The 24,695-nt window shown below is 61.8% G+C and overlaps 3 protein-coding genes across 15 annotated transcripts in view; 2 read left to right on the top strand and 1 right to left on the bottom strand.

The window, feature by feature from the left end:
* Positions 1 to 728, top strand: part of ARVCF (ARVCF delta catenin family member) — a 30,576-nt gene extending 29,848 nt beyond the window's left edge. For 8 of the 12 annotated variants that reach the window (XM_024977234.2, XM_024977230.2, XM_024977232.2 and 5 more), the window contains one exon: positions 87 to 175. Coding sequence is in view for 4 of the 12 variants with exons in the window: in XM_024977235.2 (XP_024833003.1) it covers positions 87 to 113 (27 nt within the window). In the remaining 8 variants the exon portion in view is untranslated. Of the gene's footprint in view, positions 1 to 86 lie in introns of all 12 variants that reach the window. The other 4 variants (XM_024977235.2, XM_024977237.2, XM_024977236.2 and 1 more) reach the window with 2 other exon arrangements.
* Positions 672 to 15,678, bottom strand: COMT (catechol-O-methyltransferase). Of its 2 annotated transcripts, XM_024977487.2 has the most exons (6): positions 15,624 to 15,670; positions 7,657 to 7,723; positions 5,965 to 6,256; positions 5,075 to 5,268; positions 4,734 to 4,865; positions 672 to 2,673 (listed from the first exon to the last, which is right to left on the bottom strand). In XM_024977487.2, the coding sequence occupies exons 3-6, from the start codon at positions 6,254 to 6,256 to the stop codon at positions 2,473 to 2,475; spliced, it is 819 nt and encodes a 272-aa protein (XP_024833255.1). In that variant the 5' UTR covers positions 7,657 to 7,723; positions 15,624 to 15,670; the 3' UTR covers positions 672 to 2,472.
* Positions 15,679 to 15,680: 2 nt separating this feature from the next.
* TXNRD2 (thioredoxin reductase 2) overlaps positions 15,681 to 24,695 on the top strand; it is a 28,061-nt gene continuing 19,046 nt past the window's right edge. Inside the window, 8 exon segments of the mRNA NM_174626.3 lie at positions 15,681 to 15,760; positions 17,455 to 17,520; positions 20,720 to 20,776; positions 20,895 to 21,036; positions 21,405 to 21,479; positions 22,104 to 22,182; positions 22,579 to 22,641; positions 23,519 to 23,589. Of these exon segments, the coding sequence (NP_777051.1) occupies positions 15,691 to 15,760; positions 17,455 to 17,520; positions 20,720 to 20,776; positions 20,895 to 21,036; positions 21,405 to 21,479; positions 22,104 to 22,182; positions 22,579 to 22,641; positions 23,519 to 23,589 (623 nt within the window). The 5' untranslated portion in view covers positions 15,681 to 15,690.

The raw sequence follows: 24,695 nt of genomic DNA, 5'->3' as shown, positions 1-24,695 counted from the left end.
AACGCCCCAGCACAGGGCCCCCCGAGACCCACCTTCCCTCAGCGGCCGTCAGCAGGCCTGCTCAGGCTTCCCTTTTCCGCCCGCAGGGCCTGGGCCTGGCCGTTTGCTCTTAGGGTCTGACCCCTGAAGACACCGCGGGAAGGGGCGCCTGGACGCCCGTGCAGAACCCGCTGCGGAGCTGGGAGCCCTCTGGCGGCGGGCTGGGCGGCGCCTCCCCCTCCAGCCCTGGCTCCCCACTCCTAACTCCCGGGCGAGTTAGCGTCCTGACATGGTGCTGTGTGCAGCGTGCGCCTGGGAAACCCAGGCCAGGGTGCCCGGCGTTGCTCTGGGGCCAGCGGGGACCCCGCGGAGTGCGGACGGGTGAGGAGGGGGCTCAAGGGCAGGGAGTCTGGCCCAGAGGCTGCAGGGGCTTCCTTGGGCCCTGAGCAGGGGCGGCGCTGGGGGACAGCCCCCGCAGAGACCCTGAAGGCAGAGAGCGGGGGCTAGCTGTGCGTGCCCTGCCCACTGCCCGCCGCGCCGGGAGCCCCTCCCTGGGCACTGTGGCCCTCGAGTGGCACCTCTGGGTCTGGCCTTTGGCAGCAGTGGGGGGACCGCTGTTGAGTGCCTGCTGTTTGCGGCTTAGAAACCAGAGAGACACTGATAAAACATCAATAACAAAACCAAACTAAGACTGTTGGTAGACATCTAAATTTTTGTAAGAAAAATTAAAAATTATAACAAGCAACAAAGGAACTTCCCGTGTCTGTCTCCACAAGCCACTCCCCTGTCGTCTGCTGGGTGGGCCAGGGTGGCCCCGTGGGGTCCGCTGCATCTAGGCCCCCGGGATGTGCCCCCCACACGGCCCCTCTCTACGCACAGAGGCATAGGCTCGATCCTGGGTGGTTAGCGGGGCCCCGAGGTCTGTGGCTGGTCTTGGGCACAGGTGGGCTTGGCCAGAAAGGGTGATCTCGAGGTGAGGGACCCAGAAGACCCTCCGAGACGGCTGACGGTCCAGCCGGCCGCTTGAGGGCCTTGTGGCTGGAAGGCCAGCGTTGGGGCCAGGGGTGCCTGTGGATGTGAGTGGGCACCGGCCAGTCACGTCATTACAGGCAGCCAGGCCGCCACAGAAGCAATGCAGCTGCTCCAACTGTGCCATCTTGTCCCAGACCAGGCTGAGCGGGATGGGGACACGGTGCACCCAGAGCCACACCAGGCCCGAGGCCAGCACTCGGCATTCCACACCTGGCCCAGCACTGCTTGCTTAGTGGCCTGCGGGCTGCCCAGGTTCTCAGTGGGGCTCAGCCCAGCCCGCAGACATCCCCGTGGGGCTGAGCGGGGCGGCCAGTCTGCAGCGGCCGAGGGGAGCGGCGGGTGCCTGGTGCGAAGCTGGGGTGTTGGGGGGAGACAGAGCAGCACTCGGGTCGTCTCTCACCTAAAGAATCAGGTCCTTAATTTCTACCTCAGTGTCTTCTAAACAGGGTGTTCGTCTGTGAGATTGGTAGCGGCTGAGTAGAAAAGTTGCATTTCATTCTTAAAAGGAGGCGAAAGGAGTCGGGAGGGTATGTTTTGGGGGCAGGGGGGGTCGGGGGTGATCACCGAGGCACTGCTGCCACCTGGTGACGGCAGAGCGCAGGTGCAGGCTGCGAGGGGTGCGGCCTGCCCGACCTGCTGATTGGAGGGGGGGAGGGGGAGAGGGAGAGAGGGGAGGAGGAGAGGTGTGTGAGTGTGTGAGACTGTGACTGTGAAAGTGAGATACTATGTAAGTGGCTGTGTGACTGTTACACTATGAAACTGTGACACTGTCATCCTGTGTGACACTGCACGTGTGTGACTGTGGGACACTTCACGTGTGTGTGACACTGCACGTGTGTGTGTGAGGCTGTGACACTGCACGTGTGTGTGTGAGGCTGTGTGTGACACTGCACGTGTGTTTGTGACTGTGTGACACTGCACATGTGTGAGGCTGTGACACTGCACGGGTGTGTGTGACTGTGTGACACTGTGCACACGTGAGAGTGTGGATGTGTGTGACACTGCACGTGTGTGTGTGAGGCTGTGTGTGACACTGCACGTGTGTTTGTGACTGTGTGACACTGCACATGTGTGAGGCTGTGACACTGCACGGGTGTGTGTGACTGTGTGACACTGTGCACATGTGTGAGTGTGGATGTGTGTGACACTGCACGTGTGTGTGTGGCTGTGTGTGACACTGTGCGCGCGCGCGTGTGTGTGCACGCGTGCACACGGCACTCACGGCCACGGCTTGCCTAGCTGGTCTTCGCAGGCAGGCACCTTCCTTCTAGATGGACTGCCACGATTCTGGAAGGGGAGCTGGTCGTGCTCGGGGCAGGCCAGCCTGACAGCCTGGAGCTGAGAAGGGGCGGCCGCGGGGCTGCTGCCCTGAGGAATGACCGGCGCCAGGGACGCATGCGCCCAGGGCTGGGGCCGCCTCACCCTTCAGCGCCAGGCGTGGCGGGGCACCCCGAGTGGGGCTCAGGGCCGAGCAGGGCCGCTCAGGCCCTTGTAGACGACCTTCTCCAAGCCGTCCACCACCTTGGAGTACTCCAGGTACGAGCTGAAGTGCGAACATTCGAAGCGGCTGTTCCCGCGCACGTACTCCAGAAAGTCGGGCGCCCCAGGGTAGATGACGTTGTCAGCCAGCAACACTGTCCCCTCCCGCAGCAGGCCGCACTCCTGTGGGGACAGATGCAGGGCTGGAGGGCATGAGGGCAGCCTGGCCGGAGGGGGTGGGGGGTGGGGGGTTGGGGGCGGCCCCACCCCAGCCCCTCCAGGCAGTGGCCACTTCGAGGAAGGGCTGAGCAGGCAGGGGGGGCCCTCAGGCCCTAGTACTGCACATGGCGCACAGGAGGGGCTCACTGCATGCTGGGGGGCGTGAGAGTGCAGATGGCGGGGACCATACTGCGGCCAGTGGGTGACCAAGGGCCGTGGGTGCCAGGAACACGGCCTCCTCCAGGTCACCGAGATGCCTGATGACCCATGCGGGGGCCGCTGGCATTGGTCACTGGAGGTTCAGTAGAGCCCGACCAGGGAGACCCTGCAGGGTGGGGAGGCAGACCTCCACACCCACAAGCCTGCCCCTCAGGTCCACCCTGAGGCACCCCAGTCTCCACCAGCGCCTGGGCAGTCGGCCAGCATGTCAGGCCTGGCTCTACAGAGGGAGGGGCAGCTGCACTTCCATGCCCCGCCAACCTCACCCCCAGTCTCTCTAAGCCAGAGGAGGAGCTGCTCGGTGTGTGTGAAACTTGCTCAGTTGTGTCTGACTCTCTGCGACCCCATGGACTGTAGCCCACCGGGCTCCTCTGTCCATGGGATTCTCCAGGCAAGAAACGGGAATGGGTTGCCATGCCCTCCTCCACGGCAACTTCCCAACCCAGGGATGGAATCCAGGTCTCCCACATTGCAGGCAGATTCTTTACCATCTGAGCCACCAGGGAAGCCCTGCTTAGGTTACATCAAAAACCGAAAGGAAATGTTTCCCTGGGAAAGAGGTGAAGGGACAGCCCAGCTGCTGCGCTAGAAGATCACAGCTTTCTCTAATGATCATTAAAGTGGCAAAAAAAAAAAAAATCCCCCAAAAGGAAAGCCAAGTCAAGCAGGAGGCCCCAGGCGTATCTTAAGTTGCTAGTGAGACCACAGAGATGGACGGGGATCCCCTGGTGACTTAGGAACACGGGGGCCACTGGAGTGGGTGCAGCCCTCAAATCATCCTGGTAGCGGCTGCCTCCCTTCCATGCCTGGGCCCTGAGGCCGGAGTGGAAAACACAACTGTGAGGTCAGTGAGGTTGGGATAACAACCCATGAGCCAGAATCTGAAAAAAGTGGGCCTCTGAATCATGGAGTGTTTCTCCTAAAAAAGGAACTTCCCCGTGATACAGATGAGGAAGGGCCACTGGGAGCAGCAGCCCGGCCTGCCCAACCCCAGGAGCAAACACTCAAGGTGAGCTGGGGCTCAACATGTGGGGCACTGAACCCATGGGTTAACCTCGGAGGAGGCAATGCAAAGGCCGGCCGCCTGCCCGGGGACGGAGCCCTGGAGTGTCTGACCAGAGCCGTGTGCCAGCACTCAGAGGACCAGAGTGGGGTCCCCTGTTCCCGAAGCCCCTCCTTCCGCCCTGGGTGCGGCTTCAGGTCACGAGGGTGCCAGGCCTCACCATCCTTCGTCTCTGGCCGCCCTGCTGTAAGGACACCAAGAAGCCCGTGGAGAGGCCTGAGCGATGGGGACGAAGGCCACCTGCCCTTCCAGCCCCTCGCCCAACCAAGGCGGCGTGGCCAGGCCAAGGCAGAGCCAACTGCAGAACACGCCTTCCCTTCTCTTGAGATGACCAGCCGTGAACAAGTGGTTCTGAGAAAGCTGTTAGGTTCCTAGTTGCCAAGGGCAGCAGGGCTTCCCTGGTGGCTCAGATGGTAAAGAATCTGGCCACAGTTCAGGAAACCTGGGTTCAATCCCTAGGTCAGGAAGATCCCCCTGGAGAATCCCATGGACAGAGGAGCCTGGCGAGGACAGTCCGTATGTGGGTCACAAACAGTAGGACGCAACAGAACTAACACGTTCGCTTCCAAGGGCAGTATCTGCTGCTTTCTACGGATGCAGGCCGTCCACGTATGCTCCCCGAGGCCCACGCGCCCCGGCCCAGGCCCCCACGCCCCTCTGTGTCCCGAATGCACACAGGCCAGCCCATAGCTCCCCAGCCAACCTCTGCAGGGCCCGACCTGGCCACAGACACAGGGCTCACCTCCAGGAGAAGCATGTCCGGCAGGTAGCGGTCCTTCCAGTGGTCGAGAAAGACCATGTCCAGGGTGTCCACATCGTATTTCTTCTTCAGCTGGGGGATGATGTCCTGGGATGCTCCAAGAACAACGGTGACCTGGAGCAGCAGACCCCCACCCAGTGAGCCTGGGGGTCCCGGGAGACAGGTCCCACTCTGCCCCACCTCTGGAAGTCTCCCGCCCTGCAGACGGGGCTGCCAGCCAGGTGAGTAAGCATGGCTTGGAGCCGCTGGGGTATGACCCCAGCCCTCCTGGCCCTCGGAGCCTGTGCCCACATCCGTCCACCACCTCAGGGACAGCGCCGCACCTTGTCCTGCAGGCCTGCAAACTCCACCATCCGCTGGGTGATGGCGGCATAGTCGGGATTGAACTCGATGGTGAGCAGCCGGGCGCCGGGCAGCAGCAGGCGGGCCATTCGCACTGCCGAGTAGCCGCAGTAGGCGCCCAGCTCCAGCAGTACGGACGGCTGCTGTTCCCTCAGCACCCTGTCCACGATCTGGCCTGCGGAGGTGGGGGGGGGGGCGCCGGGGGTGATCAGGTGAGCAGGGAGCTTCCCACCTGCCACTCCCCCACCCCTCCCCGCGCTGCGCCCTCCGGCCAGGCCAGCCGCAGGCCCCACCACGCTCAGCCCGAGCTCCCGCCCCCAGGCCTCTGTGTTTTGGCTTGGGCTTGTCCTCCCCTCCCAGCATTCCCGGCTGCCCCCAGCCTGGCCCCGCCCAGAGCGGTACTCCGTGGAAGCCCCACCCCACTCTGGCCACGGGCTGCACCGAGAACCTGCCCCGCTCCCTTGAGCTGGACACAGTCGGAAGGTTCAAGGCTGCTGGAACCCTGACGTCTGTCCCCAGGGTTCATGTCCGCTGCCCTGACTCCGGGGGTGCCACGTATACCGGCTGGAGTCCAAAGGGCGGGAAGCGGCCTCGGGGGCGGGGCGAGGCCAGGCGCCCCGCAGGACGCAGTCCAAGGGTCTCCATGCACCCTGGGGCCAGCCGGGACACCCAGGGACCCACGGCCCGCCCCGGAGGGCACCTGGCTCTGCCTGGCGGCTGCCAGCGAAAAAACCATACAATGACTCTGCTGTTCCCCGTCCCCTCCAGCACTGGCCGAGGCTCCCTGACAGCACCTCCGGGAGTGGGGGGCGGGGCTTCCCCTACAGCAGTCCTCCCGCGGGACCCGCGCCCGAGCCTCCCCACCACCCACCTTTCTTCTCGCCCACGTGCATGGCCCACTCCTTCTCCAAGCTGTAGCTGTCGATGGCGGCCACCACGCTCTGCGGGTCCCCGGCCACCGCGTGCTGCAGCACGTGCTGCAGGATGCGCTGCTCCTTGCTGCTGCCCATGAGGAGGTTGCGGATGGGCTTCATGATGAACTCGTTCCAGCCGATAAAGGCCCGGCCGAAGAACTGCAGGTCCGTTGTGGCCAGCCACCGCAGCGCGAGCAGGGCCAGGCCTACGCCACCAGCGACCAGCAGCAGGGGCGGGGCCTCCAGCATCTGCGGGGCGAGGGGGGGGCTTCAGGGCGGGGCCACCAGCGCCTGCACTGGGGCGAGGGGCGGGGCGGGGCTTCTGGGCTCTGCTAGGCCCCGCCGCCCGCAAGACGCGTGGGACCACGTGGTCACCACGGTGTTAGTAACCTTCCCGCCTGGCTGACCCACCCAGGAGGTTCGAGAGGCCAGCCCCGTGCCCGGTGGCTAGACCCAGGTGAGACGACCGGGGCCCCGCCCACCTGCAAACCACATCCCCAGGGACTCCGCCCTGGGTGGAGAGACCGGGGTCTCTGGCAGCCTGGGGCACGGCTGGCCCGAGGCTGGACACTCCCCACAGGGACGGCCAACCGCAGTCAGAGCCCCCTGGGGCACACACTGGGGACAGCCCGGGAGCTCGTGTGGCCCGTGAGCTTCCGCGGACGGACACAGGCAGCCCCAAGCCGGCTGTTCCACACAGGGGCAGCCTGTCCCGCGAGGACGCTTACCCTGCCGCCCACCTGCACCACAATGAGCAGGAGACCGGCCCTCCCCCTGGCAGGCGACCCTTTGGGCGGGTAGCAGGGGTCCCCAGTCAGAGGAGGGGCCCGGGGCCCCTGAGACACAGCCAGGCTGAGCCGGCACAGGGCAGAGGCCCTAAAGTGGGAAAGTGTGGGAAGCTTCCAGCAGGGCTGTGGTCACTCGTGGGTCACGCACAGGGAGGGGCCGCACAGGACCGGCTCCTCCAGAAGCACCTGTTGGGAAAGGCACGTTGGAGAGCAGGCAGCCTGAGGGTCTTGGAGAGGTGACCGCCCCTCCCTGGACAGCTCAGGGCTCCAGCGGCCTGGGCCACAATGAGGGTCTCGGCAGGCAGAGCAGGGAGGAACAGGGGAGCGTGCACACCCAGACTTCCCGGTGGTCTTGCATGCATGGCCTGTTTACACCAGGCACAGCCAGCACGTGGTCAGCAGGTCAGGGCCCCACCTGACCCACCTCCCTGATGGCCACGCCCCATGCCCCTCCTCCGAGCTCTGCTGCAAAGCAGACAGAGCTTGTGTGGAGTTCTCCTGCTTGTAGACAGTTAATCAGGAACCACAGCCTGAGGGACCGGAGTCCTGGCATGGGGGCCTGCCGCAGGCCGGCCCTGCCCTCGGGGGAGAGCAGACAGGCAGCAAGACATCGCCTGGAATGTCCCCCCAGCCCTGGACACCACGGACGGTCTCCCTGGTCCCTGTGGCACTGCCTGCAGGCCAAGCCAGCAGGTGCCCCACGGGGCAGAAGGCAGGTGGGGGGACTCTGGGGGTGCGGTGGAGTGGGGCTGACTGCACGTCCTGGACAGGTGACAGAATATAATGGGGGCGCGTGGCATGAGGTGGCCAGCACTGCCCACTGGGCTCCGTCCTGCCAGCTTAGGATCCTCAACCACACACCTGTGTGACTTTATCACGACTGTGTTCAGCAGCAGTGGAGAGAGGCTGGGCCACTTTGATGGATTCTCTGGGTTGATGAAAAAAACTAATCAATGTTACACATAAATATAAAAAAATAAAAAGTAATATTCCATTTAAATACCAAAGTCCTTGCTGGACCTGGAGTTGTGAAGGATAACGTAATTCCCACAATGCCTGAACTGTATAAAAATCAGGCGAGGACTCAGCCACCTGACAGCCCAGGTCTGCTAGGAGCTTCACACGGTGCCGAGGACCAAGAACAGAGCCACTGACGGAACCAGGCAGACGTGCTGGGAGGAAGCCCTCCAGGTCAGGGCCAGGCAGACCCCTCCTCGGGGAGACAACCCAGGGGGCCCCTTGTGCTGGGGGTCCCAATACTGGAGCGCCCACAGCTCTGCCCTTTGGAAGGGCCACAGTGAGGTCGCTCAGTTCCCCCAGTGGTGGCCTGAGGTTCCCGCCACCCTGCATGGCTCCGGGCCCCGGGAGGGTGAAGGGCCCTGCTGCCCTGAGAGGAGGATAAGGGAGCCACTGGCCAGAGGTGAGGGCTGGAGGCCGAGCGGCACCCTCAGACCCCCTGCTCTGCGCATCCCACACGTATCCCCCTGTTCCGTGTGTTCCACTCGCGTCCAGAACCTAATTTTAAGAAATAAAACCATAAAACTCATAGAAGAAAACATAGGAGTAACTCTTCATGACTTTGGATTTGGCTATGGATTCTTAGATACGACACCGAAAGCACAGGCAGCAAAAGAAAAATAGAATTTCACCAAAATGAAAGCTCTGTGCATCGAAGGGCACCATCAAGAGAGCAAAGGACAGCCCAGGGGGTGGGGAAAATATCTGCAAACCACCATCTGATGAGGGTTTAAAATCCTAAGTATACATAAGAATTCCTACAACTCAGAAAGGACCCAGTTAGAAACGAGACAGAACACAAACAGACATTTCCCCAAAGAAGACACACCAGCGACCAGGAAGCTCATCACTTGGACGTCTGATCAAAGCCGCAAGGCACCACTTCATACCCGCTGGGATGACCCGCCCCGTGCTGGCAGGGCCACGGAGAAATCCGAAACTCAAGCACGGCTGGTGGAAACCCAAGACGGAGCAGCTGCTGTGGAAAACAGCTGGCGGTTCCTCAGAAAGGTAAACAGAGTGACCGTATGACCCAGCAACCCCACCTCTGGGAGTGGACACAAGACGCCCGAGAGCAGCGGCTTGAACCGGTATTTGTCCACCCACGTTCAGGACAGTGTGACGGGCAGCGGCCGCCAGAGGACACGGACCGTGGACAGAGGAGGCGTGGTCTCTCCGCACACTGGGGTATCCCTTAGTCACACTAAGGGATGACTAAGGTGACTGCAGCCCTGACCCCGTCCCACTGGGAGGGACGTGCGGACACCTGCAACTTCACAGAGGGACCGGGGGGACGTCACGCTTAGTGGGATGAGCCGGACACGTGAGGATCAATTCTGAATGATCACACCCGGATGAAACGCGCACGAGGGGCAGTTTCACACAGGATGGAGAACAGAGGCTGCCAGGGGCTGGGGGCCGCGGGGAGTCACTGCTGAAAGGGGCAGAGCTTCTGCCTGGGGCGGCGTGGGAGTTCTGAGGACTGTGGCAACGGCTACACAGCCACGTGGACGCTCAATGCCACCCAACTGTACACGTGCACGTGCTTAGAGTGGTAAATTTCAACTCATGCATGTTTCACTTCATCAAAAATGGTGGAAAACCAAGAAAACAAGCAACCCTGTTTCTGGTCCTCTCTGTTCCCACAAGAAAAAGGAACACGGCAACTCCACTGGGAAGCAGGATCCAGAAAAACCAGCCCAGCTCCCAGTCTGCATGCCTGCTGGGCCGGCGCCTGCCCCCCGAGCCTGGGCACCTGGGGGCCTGCCCCACCTCACCAGGAGGCGCACACTCACCCCCTCTGGGAGGAGGGGAAGGCCATCGGTCCCGGGCCTCCTCCCCAGGCCCCGTGTGTGTTCCCCGAGCCCTAGAGATGGAGCACAAACCTGGGGGGGCGGCTCTCTCACAACAGCAACAACAGCCCACCCCCAAAGCTTCCTTATTATAAGCCCGTTCTTAAGTGGTCTCCTTGCAGACCCTCCATCACCTGGGATCGCCACCTACCCTCCTCCTGATAACCCCCCAAGGAGCTGATGGAGATGCCGGCCAGGTCCCCGGCCCCCTTAAGCCCAGGCAGGGGCTGCAGATGGCCCATATGCTCTTCAGTCCCACGGTGCACAATCTGCTAGGGCGCAGTGTCTGGGGTGGGGGGGGTGGTCCTCGCCAGGAGTCACACAGGCCTCCCTGCCTCCCCGAGAAAGGCAGGCCTGAGAGCGCGGTGCGAGGGAAGGGGGGCCGTGGGGGGCAAGAGGGGGAGTCCTCACGAAGGGGGAACCAAGCGGCTGCCCGAACTAGGGATGTGCCTGGGCCGGGGGCCTGTGCTCTTGGCTGGCGTGGGGCACGGCGTGGGACACAGAGGCCCGGGGGCTGTGGCCTCGTCTCCTGTCCGCTGTGATTCTGGCTCCGGACCGCAGGCCACAGGGACCACAGCTCTGCCGCTCCTAGGCTGGGGCGGGGCTGGCTCCGCCCAACTGGCTCCGCCCACTTCCTCCCGGTCAGCAAAAGAGCACGTGGTCCTCGGGGGCTCCTGGGCCGCCTGCCCACCACGCCCTCCTCCCCGGCCCCTCAATTCCCCCAGTCCCTGAAATCTTGTGCCCCCTGGCGCCTCTCCGGGGGCTCAGGGATCCCCCAGAAGCAACCAGCTGATGCTGAAAAGGAAAAAGAACAGTGAATTTGAAGCATTTAGTCTATGCCTCCCTGAGATGATACAGCAGGGTCCAGAGGGGCTTTCAGGCGTCACAGCACACTGGTGTCAACCTGCCCCACTTGCTACAACACGATTTGGATTAAGATACCAAACGAGCAAAGAGACGGTCCAACTCTTACATATACTAGTGGGTCTTATGTAACTTTATGACTGATGCATAGCTAGGCATAAATTTTTATGTACGATTGTGTTTTTTTATATACATACGCTGCTTCCCCACCTCCAGATGGTATGACCAGATCAAGTTCTGCAGTGCCTTCCAGGGACTCTATCCTGACTGGCTTCCAGAGGAACAGGCACTTACGTAAAGTAAACCTTCCTAAAACTCCCAAAGATAGAAGCACCAACTCAACTGTTTTTCTCGTTCGTGTACTTGGGTAAATCTTTGCTAAATAAAACCAGCTTAGTAAGTGTTCATCTCATAAAATAGGTGTATCTTTAGAGTTGTCAACATTACATACATTGCAACACACTTAAGTCTCCTTGGTTGACTATCGATTAGTCATTTAAATTATAAATTTGATTTTAATCAAAGCCGGTCACTATTCTCTCTTTTTTAATATTCACTTATGCATTTGGCTGCACCAGGTCTTAGCTGCAGCGTTGGGGATCCAGCTCCCCGACCAGGGATCACACCCGGGCCCCCTGCACTGGGAACGCAGTCTTAGGCACTGAACCACCAAGGAAATCCTCCAGTCACTATTCAGACAAACTTTCTTTCCATAATGATTGTGTTTCAGTCTGCCTGAAAACAGTTTCCAAAATCTTTTTGGTAACTTGAAACCTTAAGAGTTCTACCAAGTTAAGTTAAACAATAGACATCCCGTTGTTCTGCCAAAAGTTTTCATTTTAGGTTTGAGGCATTCGTCAAAAAGAGAAAGCACTCGTTACACACAAACAAACAATTTCACTTTTTAACAGAAGATTACCCAACTTAATCTCAAATCTAGGGACTTCCCTCACGGCCCAGTGGTTAAGAATCCGCCTGCAAATGCAGGGGACACAGGGTCAATCCCTCGTGCGGGAAGACTCTACGTGCCACCGAGCAGCTGACCCTGCCTGTGCGGCTACTGAAGCCCGTGTGTCCTAGAGCACACACCCTGCAACAGGAGAACCACCGCAATGAGCAACCCGCACTCCCCAGCTAGAGAGCAGCCACCGGAGAAGCCACAGCAACAAGACCCAGCTCAGCCAAAAGTAAATAAATAAGACAATTTTTTAAAAATCCCCAAATACACTCATTAGGAGAAAAGAAGTAAGAGAGAAGTAATACTGCACACACCACCAAACTGAGCCGGCATCTACACCCAGCCCTTAACAGTGTGGGCGAGTCCCACATCACGCGGTCTGGAGTCCCAGAGGGGAAGGGTCCTGGGCGGTGCGTCCACCACACGAGCGAGACTCCAAATTGCAGCTCTGGGGGCTCCCGCTCATAATCCCAGGCAGCAGACCGACAGCATCATCGGTTTGTGCACAAAAAAATTGCAGTTGTGGTTTAAGTTTCACAATGCTGTTTGACTCGCTTTGTGAGTCATAAGATTCCTTAGACCTGAGGGGGCTGGCTGGGTCCACAGGGGCTTAAGAAATTCCAAGACCCAGTCCCTTTCTTATCTAAGTGCCACCTGACTTGCCGGTAGGACTGATGTGCTTGTGGTCGAGGGGTCAGAGGTCGGTCAGAGGCCTGCTCCTCTACTCCTGAAGCCTGAACAAGACAACCTCCATTTAAATTTCCCTGTCACCGAATATCTGTATAATTTCTATATAAGATAAAGTGCTGAAACACTCATGATTAAGAAGGCATGAGTTTAAGTTTCTATACTTTGGCTTCTGATGTTTATATAACAAAGAAGCTAAAGACATTTGAAGGTGAAAGTGTTGGTCGCTCCGTCGTGTCCAACTCTGTGTGACCCTGTGGACTGTAGCCCGCCAGGCTCCTCTGTCCATGGGACTCTCCAGACAAGAACACTGGAGTGGGCTGCCATTTCCTCCTCCAACCTTATGGATTATGCGAGCCTATCTTCACAAAAGTTGCTCATCTGCTACAGAATACTGGGATAGGACGGATAATTTGCAGTTGTCTGCTTCCTCATTCTCTCTATAAAATAAAGGCTGCTAACGGTTACAAACTTCAATCAACGCGTGAGAATAAAACTGCCACTAGTCCAAGCAAAGGAAAACAACTTTGTCCCCGAGCCAGGAAAACGAACGCGAAAAGCACGCAGAGAATGTGGAATACGTTTTTGTTGAGGGAGGAGAGTCATTTTTGTCCTCAAGCAAAATAACAAAGGGAGACAGGGCTCCCCTGGTGGCTCAAGGGTGGAGAATCTGCCTGCCAACGCAGGAGACACGGCTGTGACCCCTGACCCGGGAAGATCCCATGTTTCGCAGAGCAACCAAGCCCGTGCGCCCTAGAGCCCGCACTCTGCAACAAGAGGCCCATGCACCAGACCCGAGAGTAGCCCCCGCTCGCTGCAACTAGAGGAAGCCCACGCAACAATGAAGACCCAGCACAGCCAACAAATAAAAGGTAAAAAAAAGAGGGAGACAAATCCTTGTCAATTACAAACTTGCCCTCTGCCTTCCACAAGGGTTAAGTCACGTGCCCCTGCAGATGCTGACCTCCCACGCCCCGAAGGAGTTCAGGGAAATGAGGCCCTCCGTGCTCAGGGAAAACCGGCAGGACAGGTCTTCAGAGAGTCAGTTACTCTCAGGAGCTGATTTTATGAGCCCAGTGCTTGCACCTTCTCGTATCTAGAAAAGCACTGGATTCCTTCCTGGCAACAGCTGCTCCTTGTGACCAGCAACCTCCCGCAGGCTTGACTGCAAGCACTCCCCTTCGTCAAAGTCACACGTACACTGGCCTCTCCCCTTCCTCTTTCGAGCGCCTTCCCGAGCGACCTGAAATGCTGCCTCCCAGGCTGTGGGCCTCATTTTGCCCCAAATAGAAGTTGTCGCAACTCCTGTGTTGTGACAGAGGACGAGATGGTTGGAGGGCATCACCGACTCAATGGACGTGAGTTTGAGCAAACTCCAGGTGTCAGTGATGGACAGGGAGACCCACGCACTGCAGTCCACGGGGTCGCAGAGAGTCAGGCACGACTTAGTGACTGGACAACAACAGAATGGGACCAGAACTGTTTTGTAAACATGAATACTCTTCACTTGACCACTGATCAAAAATGGAAGCGACCACAGAGAGAAATTCTGTCTCAGTGGAGAAAACAATACACCTTGCGGGTCGTCAGAGTCCAGTCCTGCCCAGTCGATGCCCTTGAAGTTTTATCACCACCTGCATGTCGGGCTGCACAGCCCGTCATCGCCGGATCCTCAGTCCTTCCGGTTTACTCAATATTCGGGATAACGCTCCAAACGTCAGTTTTCCTCATTTTCCTCCCTCCCTCCCGGCCTGGGACTCAGTCCTATCACTGCCCATGTCCTCCTCGGTCTGACAGAGCCCTGCACGCTGAAGGGAGACACAGTGGCGGGAACTTCAGATGTGGGCCACGGCACGAGCCGCAGGGCGCCCGCATCTCCCGAGCTCTGCTCCCGATGGAAGTGGCCTTGCCACGCAACCCTGATGTCTCCACAGACGTTCATTCACATGGCAACCGGAGAAATCCAGCAGATGGCCACCGCGGCCTCACGTCACCATCTAGTGACCTGAGAACTCGACGTCTAAAATCTTCTCAATTGACCTCCCTCAGGACTCAGAACGCTGGGTTACTGTGGCCTCCGATCACCCACTGAGGAGACTTGGTCCCTGCCAGACCCAGCCACGAGGCCTCTTGTAAAGACTGGAACAAAGAGCTGAGTGTGTGTCACGGCTCGAGGCCACTTCTCTACGATGCCCGAGCCCCCCACGGTGTCCACCCAACAACTTCACAGCTTCCGGAAGAAGCGACACGTCCAGCACCACCACCCAGCTCTGCAGGAGGGCAGGAGGCCAGGTCCAGCGGGCAAGCTTGGGTGGGGGTCCCAGGGACCTGTGCTTCCTCTCTGACTCCCTCAGGCCCCGACACCCCACCCGCATTTCCGCTTTCTAAGGCCCGGCGGCCCCTGAGCCAGTCCGGTACAGTGCTGTCACCTGTGTCCACCATGTCTATCTGACCTGACAAGCCTAAAGGAAGCTGCTGGTCAAACCTCAAAGGTGGCAGCAGGCCGAGGGGCCCAGGCTTCTTCCTGGGAAGGCTGCCAGTTTCACAAAACGTAAGGCCCAGGAGGCCCCAGGCCTGCCAGTGGGACGGGGACACGGCTGAGCCCTCGTCTGGGCCCCAGAGTGCTCCCTCCCTGGGGACCGGAGGTGCTCAGACCCTGCTCTGCAGCCTGGACCCAGGTTCGCACTCTCCCAGAAACCGCCAACCTGGGAGTCCGGGTCCCAGAGCCCTGTGGTGGCCCCCCCTCCACACCCAGTGCCCAAGGGGACTTTCTCCTGCAGCACGGCTCCCTTCCCTCCACCAGCCTGGTGTCCCTGCTGCCACCATGTCACAGGGCCCCAGCCCAGGTCAGAGTCCCCACCCAGGTCGGAGCCCCCATCCAGGTTGGAGCCCTACCCAGGTCAGAGCCCCCAGCCCAGGTCGACGCCCCGACCCAGGTCAGAAGCTCCCAGCCCAGGTCTGGGGCACCTGTCCCACTTAAGGTCTGGGGAAGCCACCTCATGTCCCGAGACCCACTCCAGTTCTGGGAGCCTCCCCATCATAGGTCTGGGAATCCCCAGCCCAGGTTAAACACCCCTTCCTCTGGAGACCACCCCAGGTCCTGAGACCCTCACTGCAAGTTGCAGCCCCAATCCAGGTCCAGAGCCCCCCTACCCAGGTCAAAGACCCCCACCCCAGGTCAGATTCCCCCCAACCAGGTCAGAGCCCCATCCAGGTCGGAACCCCCCACCCCAGGTCCAGAGCCCCCACCCCAGGTCCAAGCCCCAGCTCAGGTCAGAGGCCCCACCCCAGGCTGGAGCCCCCCAGCTCAGGTTGGAGCCCCCGCCCAACTTGGAGCCCGCGTCCCGGGAGGATCCTTCCCCGGGGTCCTAGACGCCCCGCATCCGTGGCTCCAGCCCCGCGCGGACCCCGCGGGCGGCCCGACTCCGGGCCCGGCCGCGCGCACCCACCTCGGGTTCGTAGTCGCCGGCGCAGGCAGCGCGGCGGGCAGCCCGGCCCGAGGCCCCCGGGGCGGCGATGGCGGCGCTGCGCGGAGCGGCCGCGCGTTTCCGGGGCCGCGCGCCGGGAGGGGCGCGGGGCGCCGCAGGTCAGCGGGCGCGGGCCGGGGCCGGGCGTGGAGCGGCGATCCCCGCGGCGGCGTTAACCGGGGAGCCGACCGTGGTGGGGGTGGGTCACCTCCCGGCTCAGCAGGAGCGGTGACCGCCGGCCAGGTCTCCCCGCTCCTCCCCAAGGCCCTGCCCCATCCCTGCACGTGCGGGACTCAGGAGGGGCCCTTCCCCTCTGCTGGTGGGCGCTCCGCGCTATGCTGGGGCGCCCTGGGGGAGGGAGCTGACACTGCGGACCCCCTGGACGGCCAGGGGTCCTGGGCCCACCCGTCCCCCAGGGCCACAAGCAGGGGTGGGGGGCGCCTCCAGGGTCCTGAGCAGGGGCGGGTCTGGGGACTCCCAGAGGTGGCCTTGGGGGCACCACACACCCCGACCTCTCCCAGCACATCCCTGCCCTGGGGGGACCACGCGGGGAAGGCGGGGCAGGCCCCTTAGTGGAGAAGGCGCCCTGGGCAGAGCACCGCCCCCTGCCGGCTGTGTGTAGCTGGGGCCTTAGGGCGTGGGGCTGGGGAGGTCGCGGGGTCTGGCCAGAGGGTCACAGCTTGTTAGGCAGGGCAGGGGGCGCTGCTCCTGGGGGCTCTGCTGGCCCTGTGCAGGCCGCAGGTTCAGGGCTGAGCAGAAAGCCTGGCGGGGGAGGGCTCAGGACACCGGGCGACAGGCCTTGCAGGCCGAGCAGAGGGCCCAGGCTGTGAGGCGCCCTGGGGAGCCTTGGAGCGCACGGGTGCGTGCCCAGCGGGCGCTCCAAGGGCAGTGCCCTCTCTGGGGTCCACTGGGGCCCTTCCTTGCAGACAGGCTGCCCAAAGCCCACAGGTCTTAAAGGTGGTTTCCCGCAGTGGGGCCTACAGAGGCCCATTGGTCCGCCTCCTCCCCGCTTATCAGACGAGGGGGCTGCTGGGTGTGCCCCATGGGGAGAGCAGACCATCGAAGATAAGCCCACAGTCCTCGCGCCATCTGTTCACGTGGGCAGGGAGAGTGGGGCTGGCGGAGGGGCTCTGCGGGCCAGGGAGACCCCACAGACACCGCAGGGCGGCAGGAGGGACCTGCCCTGGCTATGGACGGTAGGCACCTCCTCCCAATCCCCGCCTCCCTGAGCAGGGGAGAGGAGAGAGGCCCCGGGCTTGTGCTGATCTTCTTTCTGCCCACGGGCGAGGCCTGGTGCTGGGGGTCCCTGGCTCGGAGCTGGCCGCCCCTGAAGACACACCCCCCCTCCGCCCCCCCTTGCGGACCCCAGTTCTGCTGTCTCTGGGCTGCTTTCCGTGGGAGCATCTGCAGAGACGGCTTTCTGCGGAGAGAAGACGGGGCGGCCGGTCCGCCAGGGGCAGGGGTGGGGGCTGCAAGCGGCCTCCAGGGGGCCCAGAAGCGTTTCAGAGCCGCTGCCCCACCAGGGTCTGCAGGCCCTCGGAGCGGCTGAGCCGCACGGCCCGACAGGTGGACTTGAGAGAAGCTTTCCCGCCCGCTCCTGCTAGGACGTCGGGTGACGTCGCGCTCAGGGCGGCTCACTTGCCTTCTCGATGTGGGTGGCGGGGGTCAGTGCATGCTGGGGGACGCGTGCTCACCCCAGACCATCACAGGGCCGGGTGTGGCTGTGGGACCGCCCCGGAACGTGGGCGGCCTCCCTGGTGGCACCTCCTGGCTGGTCCCGGTCCTTCCTTCTGACGCCCCCTCACCCCTGCAGGCCGGCAGTGCTACGACCTCCTGGTGATCGGCGGCGGATCCGGCGGCCTGGCCTGCGCCAAGGAAGGTGCGTGTCCTGCGTCCCGCATCCGGCCGGCGCGGCGGGGCCTCCGGGAAGGCACTGGAGCTCTGGGGGCTGGGGGTGTGCCCCGCACGCGTGCTCTCTGCCGCGGGCCTGGTCCCCCTCCCCAGGCAGCCGGTGACCCACTTTCTCTTGCTGTAGATCACCTTGCGTTTTATGACATTTTGTCTCAATGGACTCGCGCTGCGAGTATCCTTACTTTCCGGCCTCTCCCACGGGCCCCATCATGTGGAGATCATCCGTGTTGCTGCGTGTATCCAAGTCTTGCCTTCTCACGCGGCTGCATGGACTTTGCGTCCATCTCACCTGTGGTTGGTCCGTTCGCCCGTGGACTGGATTGTTTCCTGTTTGGGGCTGTTGGAAACGTTTGTGTGCGTGTGTCTCTGTGTGGATGCGTGTCGTGAGTCTGCTGGAGAGTCGCCTGGAAGCAGAACAGCGGGGCCGTGTGGTGAGCCTCCCGTTCAGGTGCTCTTTGGCTCTTTCAGCGGGGTTTTGCCATTCGATGAACAGGTCTTTGACGTCGTATGTCAGCTTGATCCCTGAGTGTTTCATGGTTTTCAGACTGCTTTGTTAAGACGTAAGTCACACACCGTGTAGATCGCGCGTGTAAACTGCCTGATGCGGTGGATTTTGCATTCGCAGAGTTGTGCGACCGTCACCCCGAGTTTGTCTTCTGTTGTTTCTCGTTTGTGCTGGTGTTCAGTGTCCGGGCTTTTCCTAGTTGCAGGAGCGGGGCTGCTCTTTGCTGGGGGGCTTCTCAGCGCGGTTGCTTCTTTGCTTGTGCGGCGCAGGCTCTAGGGTGTACGTGGATTCTTCCCCACTGGGAGAGGCTCACCGGAAGGGGGACTGTGACGCGGAGACGTAAGTACCCCGACCCGGAGGCGACGACTTCGCCCCGCGCCTGCGTGTCGCCCCACAGGGGACCATAGGGCTCTGCCCTGTCTGCGCCCGCATCCGTTCTGATGAGAAACCTGCCGTTTGTATCTTCGTTCCTCTGTTGCGTCTTTCTCCTCTGCTTGCTTTTAGGGTTTTCTCTTTCTGTTACTTTTGAGCAGTTTAACGATAGCATGCCAATTCAGGTGTGTGCTGAATCCTCTTCCTGCCGGAGTTCATCGAGTTCTGTGGGTCTGTGGGTCAAGGTTCCCTGTCCTCTGGGCCCTAATGCCTGAGGTGGAGCTGATGTCATGGCAATAGGAATAAAGTGCCCATAAATGTGATGGGCTTGGATCATCCCGACACCACCCCGACACCATCCATGGCAAAGTTGTCTTCCACAGAACCGGCCCCTGGTGCCCAAAAGGGAGGGGAGACCGCTGGGTCATAGTTTCACTGATCCATGACACTGTCCAACCGTCAGTCGCTCCTTCACAGGGGCGACGCTAGTCCACGTGCGTCCGCTACTCCGGCTCCCCTCCGAGCTCGCCCAGCTCTCTGCATTGTGCATAGTTTCCATTCCTGTTTGCAGGCTCCCTAATGAAAGAGTCTGCGGCGTCTGCTCCTCTGTGAACCCCGCGTGGGGCAGGTTTTAAACGTGTTTTTATTGGAGCACGGTTGCTTTACAATGTTGAGTTCGTCTCCTCCGCGTCAGCCGCGCGCATACACGGCTCCCCCATTTTGGATTTCCTGCTGCGCGGTGCAGTTTCATCGCTACACTTTGACGTGGGCACTTTTTTTCTGTCTTTCGCGTGGCTTCTTAGCTCTGCGCACACGTGGGGTACAGTTGTAACGCCTGCTTTGCTTTCTTTTCTGCTGATCCTGACGTCACTGTCAGTTCTGGTCAGCTTCATGGACTGGTTGCATTTTTTGCTCCTCTGTGTGCCTGGTAATTTTTGTTAGAGCGCCAGACACTTTGGACTCTACCCTGATGGCTTCACTTGGTAAAGAATCTGCCTGCAATGCAGGAGACCTGGGTTTGATCCCTGGGTGGGGAAGATCCCCTGGAGGAGAGCGTGGCAACCTGCTCCAGTCTTCTTGCGTGGAGAATCCCACGGACAGAGGAGCTTGGTGAGCTACAGTCCATGGGATCACAAAGGGTCGGACACGACAGAGTGACTTACACTCGTTCATTTTCGTTTGCTGGGTCCTGGGTCTTTTTTGTATGTCCTGGGATGTAGGTAGGGACAGCCTGGTCTTTTCGAATTTTCTGCGTGAGGACTGTTAGGCAGGTCTGGTGCGGGGCCCAGTCCAGGCTTGCCTACTCGGAGACACGACCTTCCCGAGCCCACCCACTGCCCCAGAAGGCTGGGCAGCACTTCCACCCCACCTCCTCTCGGGAACGCCCGGCTCTCCCGGGCTGAGTCCTGGGGAACCCATTTCTGGGGTTCATGTCCGCCCGCTCCTGCCTCCCAGAGATCGCGGACCTTTGTTTTCTTCTGTTCAGTTTCTTGAAACCAGTATTTTGCACACTGTGTCAGGATGCTTGGTTGTTTTGAGCAGGAGAGTAACTCTGGTCCCCGTTGCCCCGTCCTGGTCAGGCCCAGAAGCTGGGTGTGGTTGTGTCTGAGGAGTCCCCTCGGCCGCAGCCTGTAAATCCAGTGCTGGGGTCCCGTCGGTTATCGCTGAATGAAGTGATTTTGTTAATGAAGACTTGTATACTCGCTTCTGATCGTGGTAGCCACGAGTCGAGCGTGTTCTATGGTGTCAGACGCTCATGCCCTCGGGGCACAGGTCCAGGGCCTGGGGCTGGCCGCTGCTGTGCCCCAGCAGGGCCGGTGGGAAACCCACAGTTTTCCCTGGGCTCAGAATGCGGGGCTCGCAGCTTGGGGACCTGCAGACAGCAGAGGCAGGGGGTTGCGGGGCAGGGCGTGGGGTGGAGGGGGCTCCAGGCGGGGGTGCAGTGTGGGGTCTGGTCCTGCTCCGCGTCTCGGGGCCTGGCTGACCTGCCATCTGACTCCCGAGCTTCGCTTTCCTGGGAAGAGGCAGCAGTGCCCAGCTGGGGACTCTGTGTAGGTGGATGGGAACCCCCCCAATGGTGTCCAGGAAAGCGCGGAGTGAGAGGGGCCGGGGGCCTGTCTGTGGTATCCCAGGTCTGACCTGCCCTGGAGCAGGGTGGCGGGGTGGGCTGGGCAGCGCTGCTCTGGTGGGCAGTCAGGGAGAGTCCGGGTGCCTGTCCACGGGCAGCGTGGCTGAGTCCCCCGGGGGGACTGGTCCCCAGCGCGCTCACCTGCCTGTTCCTCGTCCTTAGCCGCCCAGCTGGGGAAGAAGGTGGCCGTGCTGGACTACGTGGAGCCTTCCCCCCAAGGTAGGCCAGTCCTGGGGGTGGGGGCGGGCATCAGTCCTGAGGGGCTGAGCCCAGCCCGCTGGCTGGCAGAGTTGGGGTCAGCAGGGTGACAGCTCACCCGAGCTCCCCCCACCCCCAGGCACCAGGTGGGGCCTTGGCGGCACCTGCGTGAACGTCGGCTGCATCCCCAAGAAACTGATGCACCAGGCGGCCCTGCTGGGGGGCATGATCCGCGACGCTCCCCACTATGGCTGGGGCGTGGCCCAGGCCCCGCACAGCTGGTGAGGGGCAATGGGGGGACCAGGGTCCCCGCAGCCCCTGGGCAGTCCCTTCACCCCCATGTGTGGGCCAGGCTTCTGGTTGTCTCCCCGGGTGGGTGGCAGAGGCTGCCTGCCCTCTGGGTGGGGCCTGGGCCCTGCTGCGCCCATGGCGCCCAGGACCCACCTCAGGGTGCCAGGCCCGGCAGGTGGTGGGGGTCTGCTCAAGGCCCCCCAGTCAGGAGCCCCTCGCCTGGCCCGGGGACGGCCTCCACCCCCACCACCTTGAGAAGCGCGTGGCCCCCAGGTGCGCCTGTGAAGGGCCCTTAGCAGGCCCGTTCTGGCGGGACCCACCTCTGAACCGTGTGGCCGGGCGCTATGTGTGTCACCAGGGCGACGCTGGCGGACGCTGTTCAGAACCACGTGAAGTCCCTGAACTGGGGCCACCGCATCCAGCTGCAGGACAGGTACCGCTGCCGCGCCGGGCCCCGGGCGGTCGTGGGTGTTGAGGACTCCCCAGGCTGGGGAGGTAGGGAGAACTGCGGAGAAAGCCCGGTCGTCAGGACTCCCTCTGCTCCAGCGGTGGACTCCATGCTCCCAACACGGGGCCCGGGTTCAATCCCTGGTCGGGGAACCTAGACCCTGCAAACGGCAGCTGAGACTCGGCACAGCCAAATAAATAAGTAAATATTTAGAAAGTAAAGACACGGCACCATTTGGAAGTATTTTTTTAAAAGAAAGAAAGCCAGTTTCTGGGTACCAGGTGCCCCTCACCCCTCCTGGGGCCTGGCCTCACAGTCCCCTGCCTGCTGGCCCCCTTCCTTGGCAGCGGGACGTCGGTGGGTTCTGGGGGGACAGTACTGGGTGCATGTGAGAGCCTCCTCTTCCTGGTGGAGCGTTCAGGTGACAGGACTGAGCTCAGAAGAGGCCCGGCCGCCTCTGTCCCCACACACCGGAGCTGCGCTGGGCCTTGGGACGCCCCTGCGTGGCGGCTGTGGTCCCCGTGTCTGGGGAGACGGCAGCCGTGCCCCCTGTCCCTGAGCCGTGGGTGGCCTGAGGTCACGTTTGAGCATCCTGTTTTTATTTTGCAGGAAAGTCAAGTATTTTAACGTCAAGGCCAGCTTTGTCGACACGCACACAGTTTGCGGTGTCTCCAAAGGCGGGGAGGAGGTGAGCACCGGCCTCCTGGGCTCCCAGGGGCTGGTCTGTGGCCAGGGTGGGCAGACCCTGGGTTCACACAGCCTCTGCGCTGTCCCCAGCGATCCGTGCCGCTGGGATTGACAGGACATCCCTCCGGGGCCCAGGCTGGTCCAGTACTCTGTGACGGAGGAAGCGAGCACTCGAGGCTGCCCGCGGCTCAGGCGGCCCAGCCCAGCATGGCCTTGTGGGATTCTGGAGATCTTCTCCCCGGGGACGCTGTGTAAACTGGGAAGCTCTCCTGCTGGTGCTCAGACCTGTCTCGGGGCTGCCGCGGGGCCGGCGCCACAGGGCAGTGGCTGCGACCAGGGCACAGTGGAGCCCTCGCGAGGTGCCTGGGTGACCGCGGCTTCCTCGCTTTCTTCCCAGACTCTGCTTTCGGCCGAGCACATTGTCATCGCCACCGGAGGTCGGCCGCGGTACCCCACGCACGTGAGTGTCCCCGGAGCCCCCGCCCCAGCCCCTGAGGTCCGCCCAGCGAGAGCTGCCTCCAGGGTGGGGGACCCGGCGGCTGTGACTGGTGGCTCTGGACAGGCCTCCGAAGGAGGGCAGGGCGCTTGTCCGAGTGACCACACAGGCAGGGCCCAGCAGTGACTGTCAGTGACCCCCACCCGCAGCTGGGCCCGCTAAGGCTGCATTTAAAGTCCCTGACGGCCATGGTCGGCTCCCAGGACCTGGCGATCAGCTCGGCTGCCTGGCTGCCCACATGCGGACTGGCCCGCTCCCACCCCACTGCCCCCTGAAGGGCTTTGGGGGTTGATGTGGAGCCACGGGTCCTGAGGAGGCCACTCGTTGGCCGCTCGCCCCACTGCCGGCCAAGTCTGCCTGTGTTCTGGTCCCTGTGTTACCCAGACCTTTCGGTCTCCCTTGAGCAAACCTACGAAACTTTATTTTTTTTGCCAATTGGAACTGTAAACTGTTTGGAATCCGTTTCCTCTCTCCAGCACTTCTGACTCCCGAGGGCCACGGGGAGGGCACACGTCCCACGTCCCCCACCTGCTGGGGCATGGGGTGACCTGCACAGCCCCCAGGCGCAGGGCCCACCGCACTCTCCCTCGGGGACTGCCCAGCCTTCAGCCCAGCACCCTGGGGACCGGCCCGCCTGGCCTCGCCCCTCCCTCCCCCAGCCCTGGGTCTGATCCGGGAGTCCTGGAGAGCTGGAGGAAGAGGCTGCAGCCCCCCGGCCCCCAGCCCAGAGCCGCTTCTGGGGAGGTGCAGCCGCTCATGGGTGGTGTCTGCGAGCCAGCGTCCTCTGTGGGCACCCTAGGGGCCAGAGATGCCACCTCACATCAACCCTTCTCCTGGACAGATCGAAGGTGCCTTGGAATATGGGATCACGAGTGATGACCTCTTCTGGCTGAAGGAATCCCCTGGGAAAACGTAAGGCCTGAGGGGTGTCTGGGGCCCGCTCCCTTGTGCACAGGGCGGCTGGGTAGCCTGTGTTCCTTCCCACGGAGGGAAGGCGAAAAGCCGGGCCGCACTGTGCGTTCGGGGCTGCTCCCGCCCAGGGCTGTGTCACAGGGCGTGGCTGTTGTCCGCAGGCCTGGCATTCATCAGGGTTCCCGTGGGCCACCGGGGGGAGCCTGGCCCCTCTCCAGCCCTGAAAGATGTCCCGCTTTCACCTGCCCCCCTAGCGTCCTGGGCGCCCCTGAGATCGGCAGGGCCCAGGGGCCGAGCTCACTCCCAGCCTGGGGTCCAGCTCTGGGCACTGCTGCTGGGCGTCTCAGGGACCTGTGTTTGCAGGGACCAGACAGGCCACCAGAGGGCGGCAGAGGCTCGCTGTCACAGCGCCGGGCTGGGGAGGCCTGCTGCCCGAGGCCTGCGGGTGCAGGCTCTGCATGTGGGTGTGTGCCCGTGTGCGAGCATGTGTGTGAGCGTGTGTGTGTGCGCCTGGTGTGAACGTGTGTGTGCACACGTGTGTATGCCTGTGTGCGAGCATGTGTGTGTGCCTGTGTGTGAGCGTGTGTGCGCACACGTGTGTGCCTGTGTGTGTGTGCGCCTATGTGTGTGTGCGCACCTGGTGTGTGCCTGTGTATGAGCATGTGTGTGTACACCTGTGTGTGAGCGTGTGTGTGTGCGCCTGGTGTGAGCGTGTGTGTGCACACATGTGTGCCTGTGTGTGAGCATGTGTGTGTGCCTGTGTGTGAGCGTGTGTGTGTGTGCCTGTGTGTGAGCGTATGTGTGCACGACTGGTGTGAGTGTGTGTGCGTGCCTGTGTGTGAGCGTGTGTGGGTGCGCCTGGTGTGTGTGTGCACGCCTGGTGTGAGCATGTGTGTGCGCCTGTGTGTGCGCCTGTGTGTGTGTGCCTGTGTGTGTACACATGTGTGTGCGCCTGTGTGTGTGTGTGTGCGTGCCTGTGTGAGCGTATGTGGGTGCGCCTGGTGTGAGTGTGTGTGCACGCGTGTGTGTGCGCGCACGTTGTGTGCCTTGTGTGAGCCTATGTGCCTGTGTGGGAACACGTGAGCGTGTGTGCGTGGCGGGCCATG

This window comes from Bos taurus, chromosome 17 (genome assembly GCF_002263795.3).
Source record: "Bos taurus isolate L1 Dominette 01449 registration number 42190680 breed Hereford chromosome 17, ARS-UCD2.0, whole genome shotgun sequence".
Classification (NCBI taxonomy): Eukaryota; Metazoa; Chordata; class Mammalia; order Artiodactyla; family Bovidae; genus Bos; species Bos taurus.
This window is presented reverse-complemented; position numbering and strand designations above follow the sequence as displayed.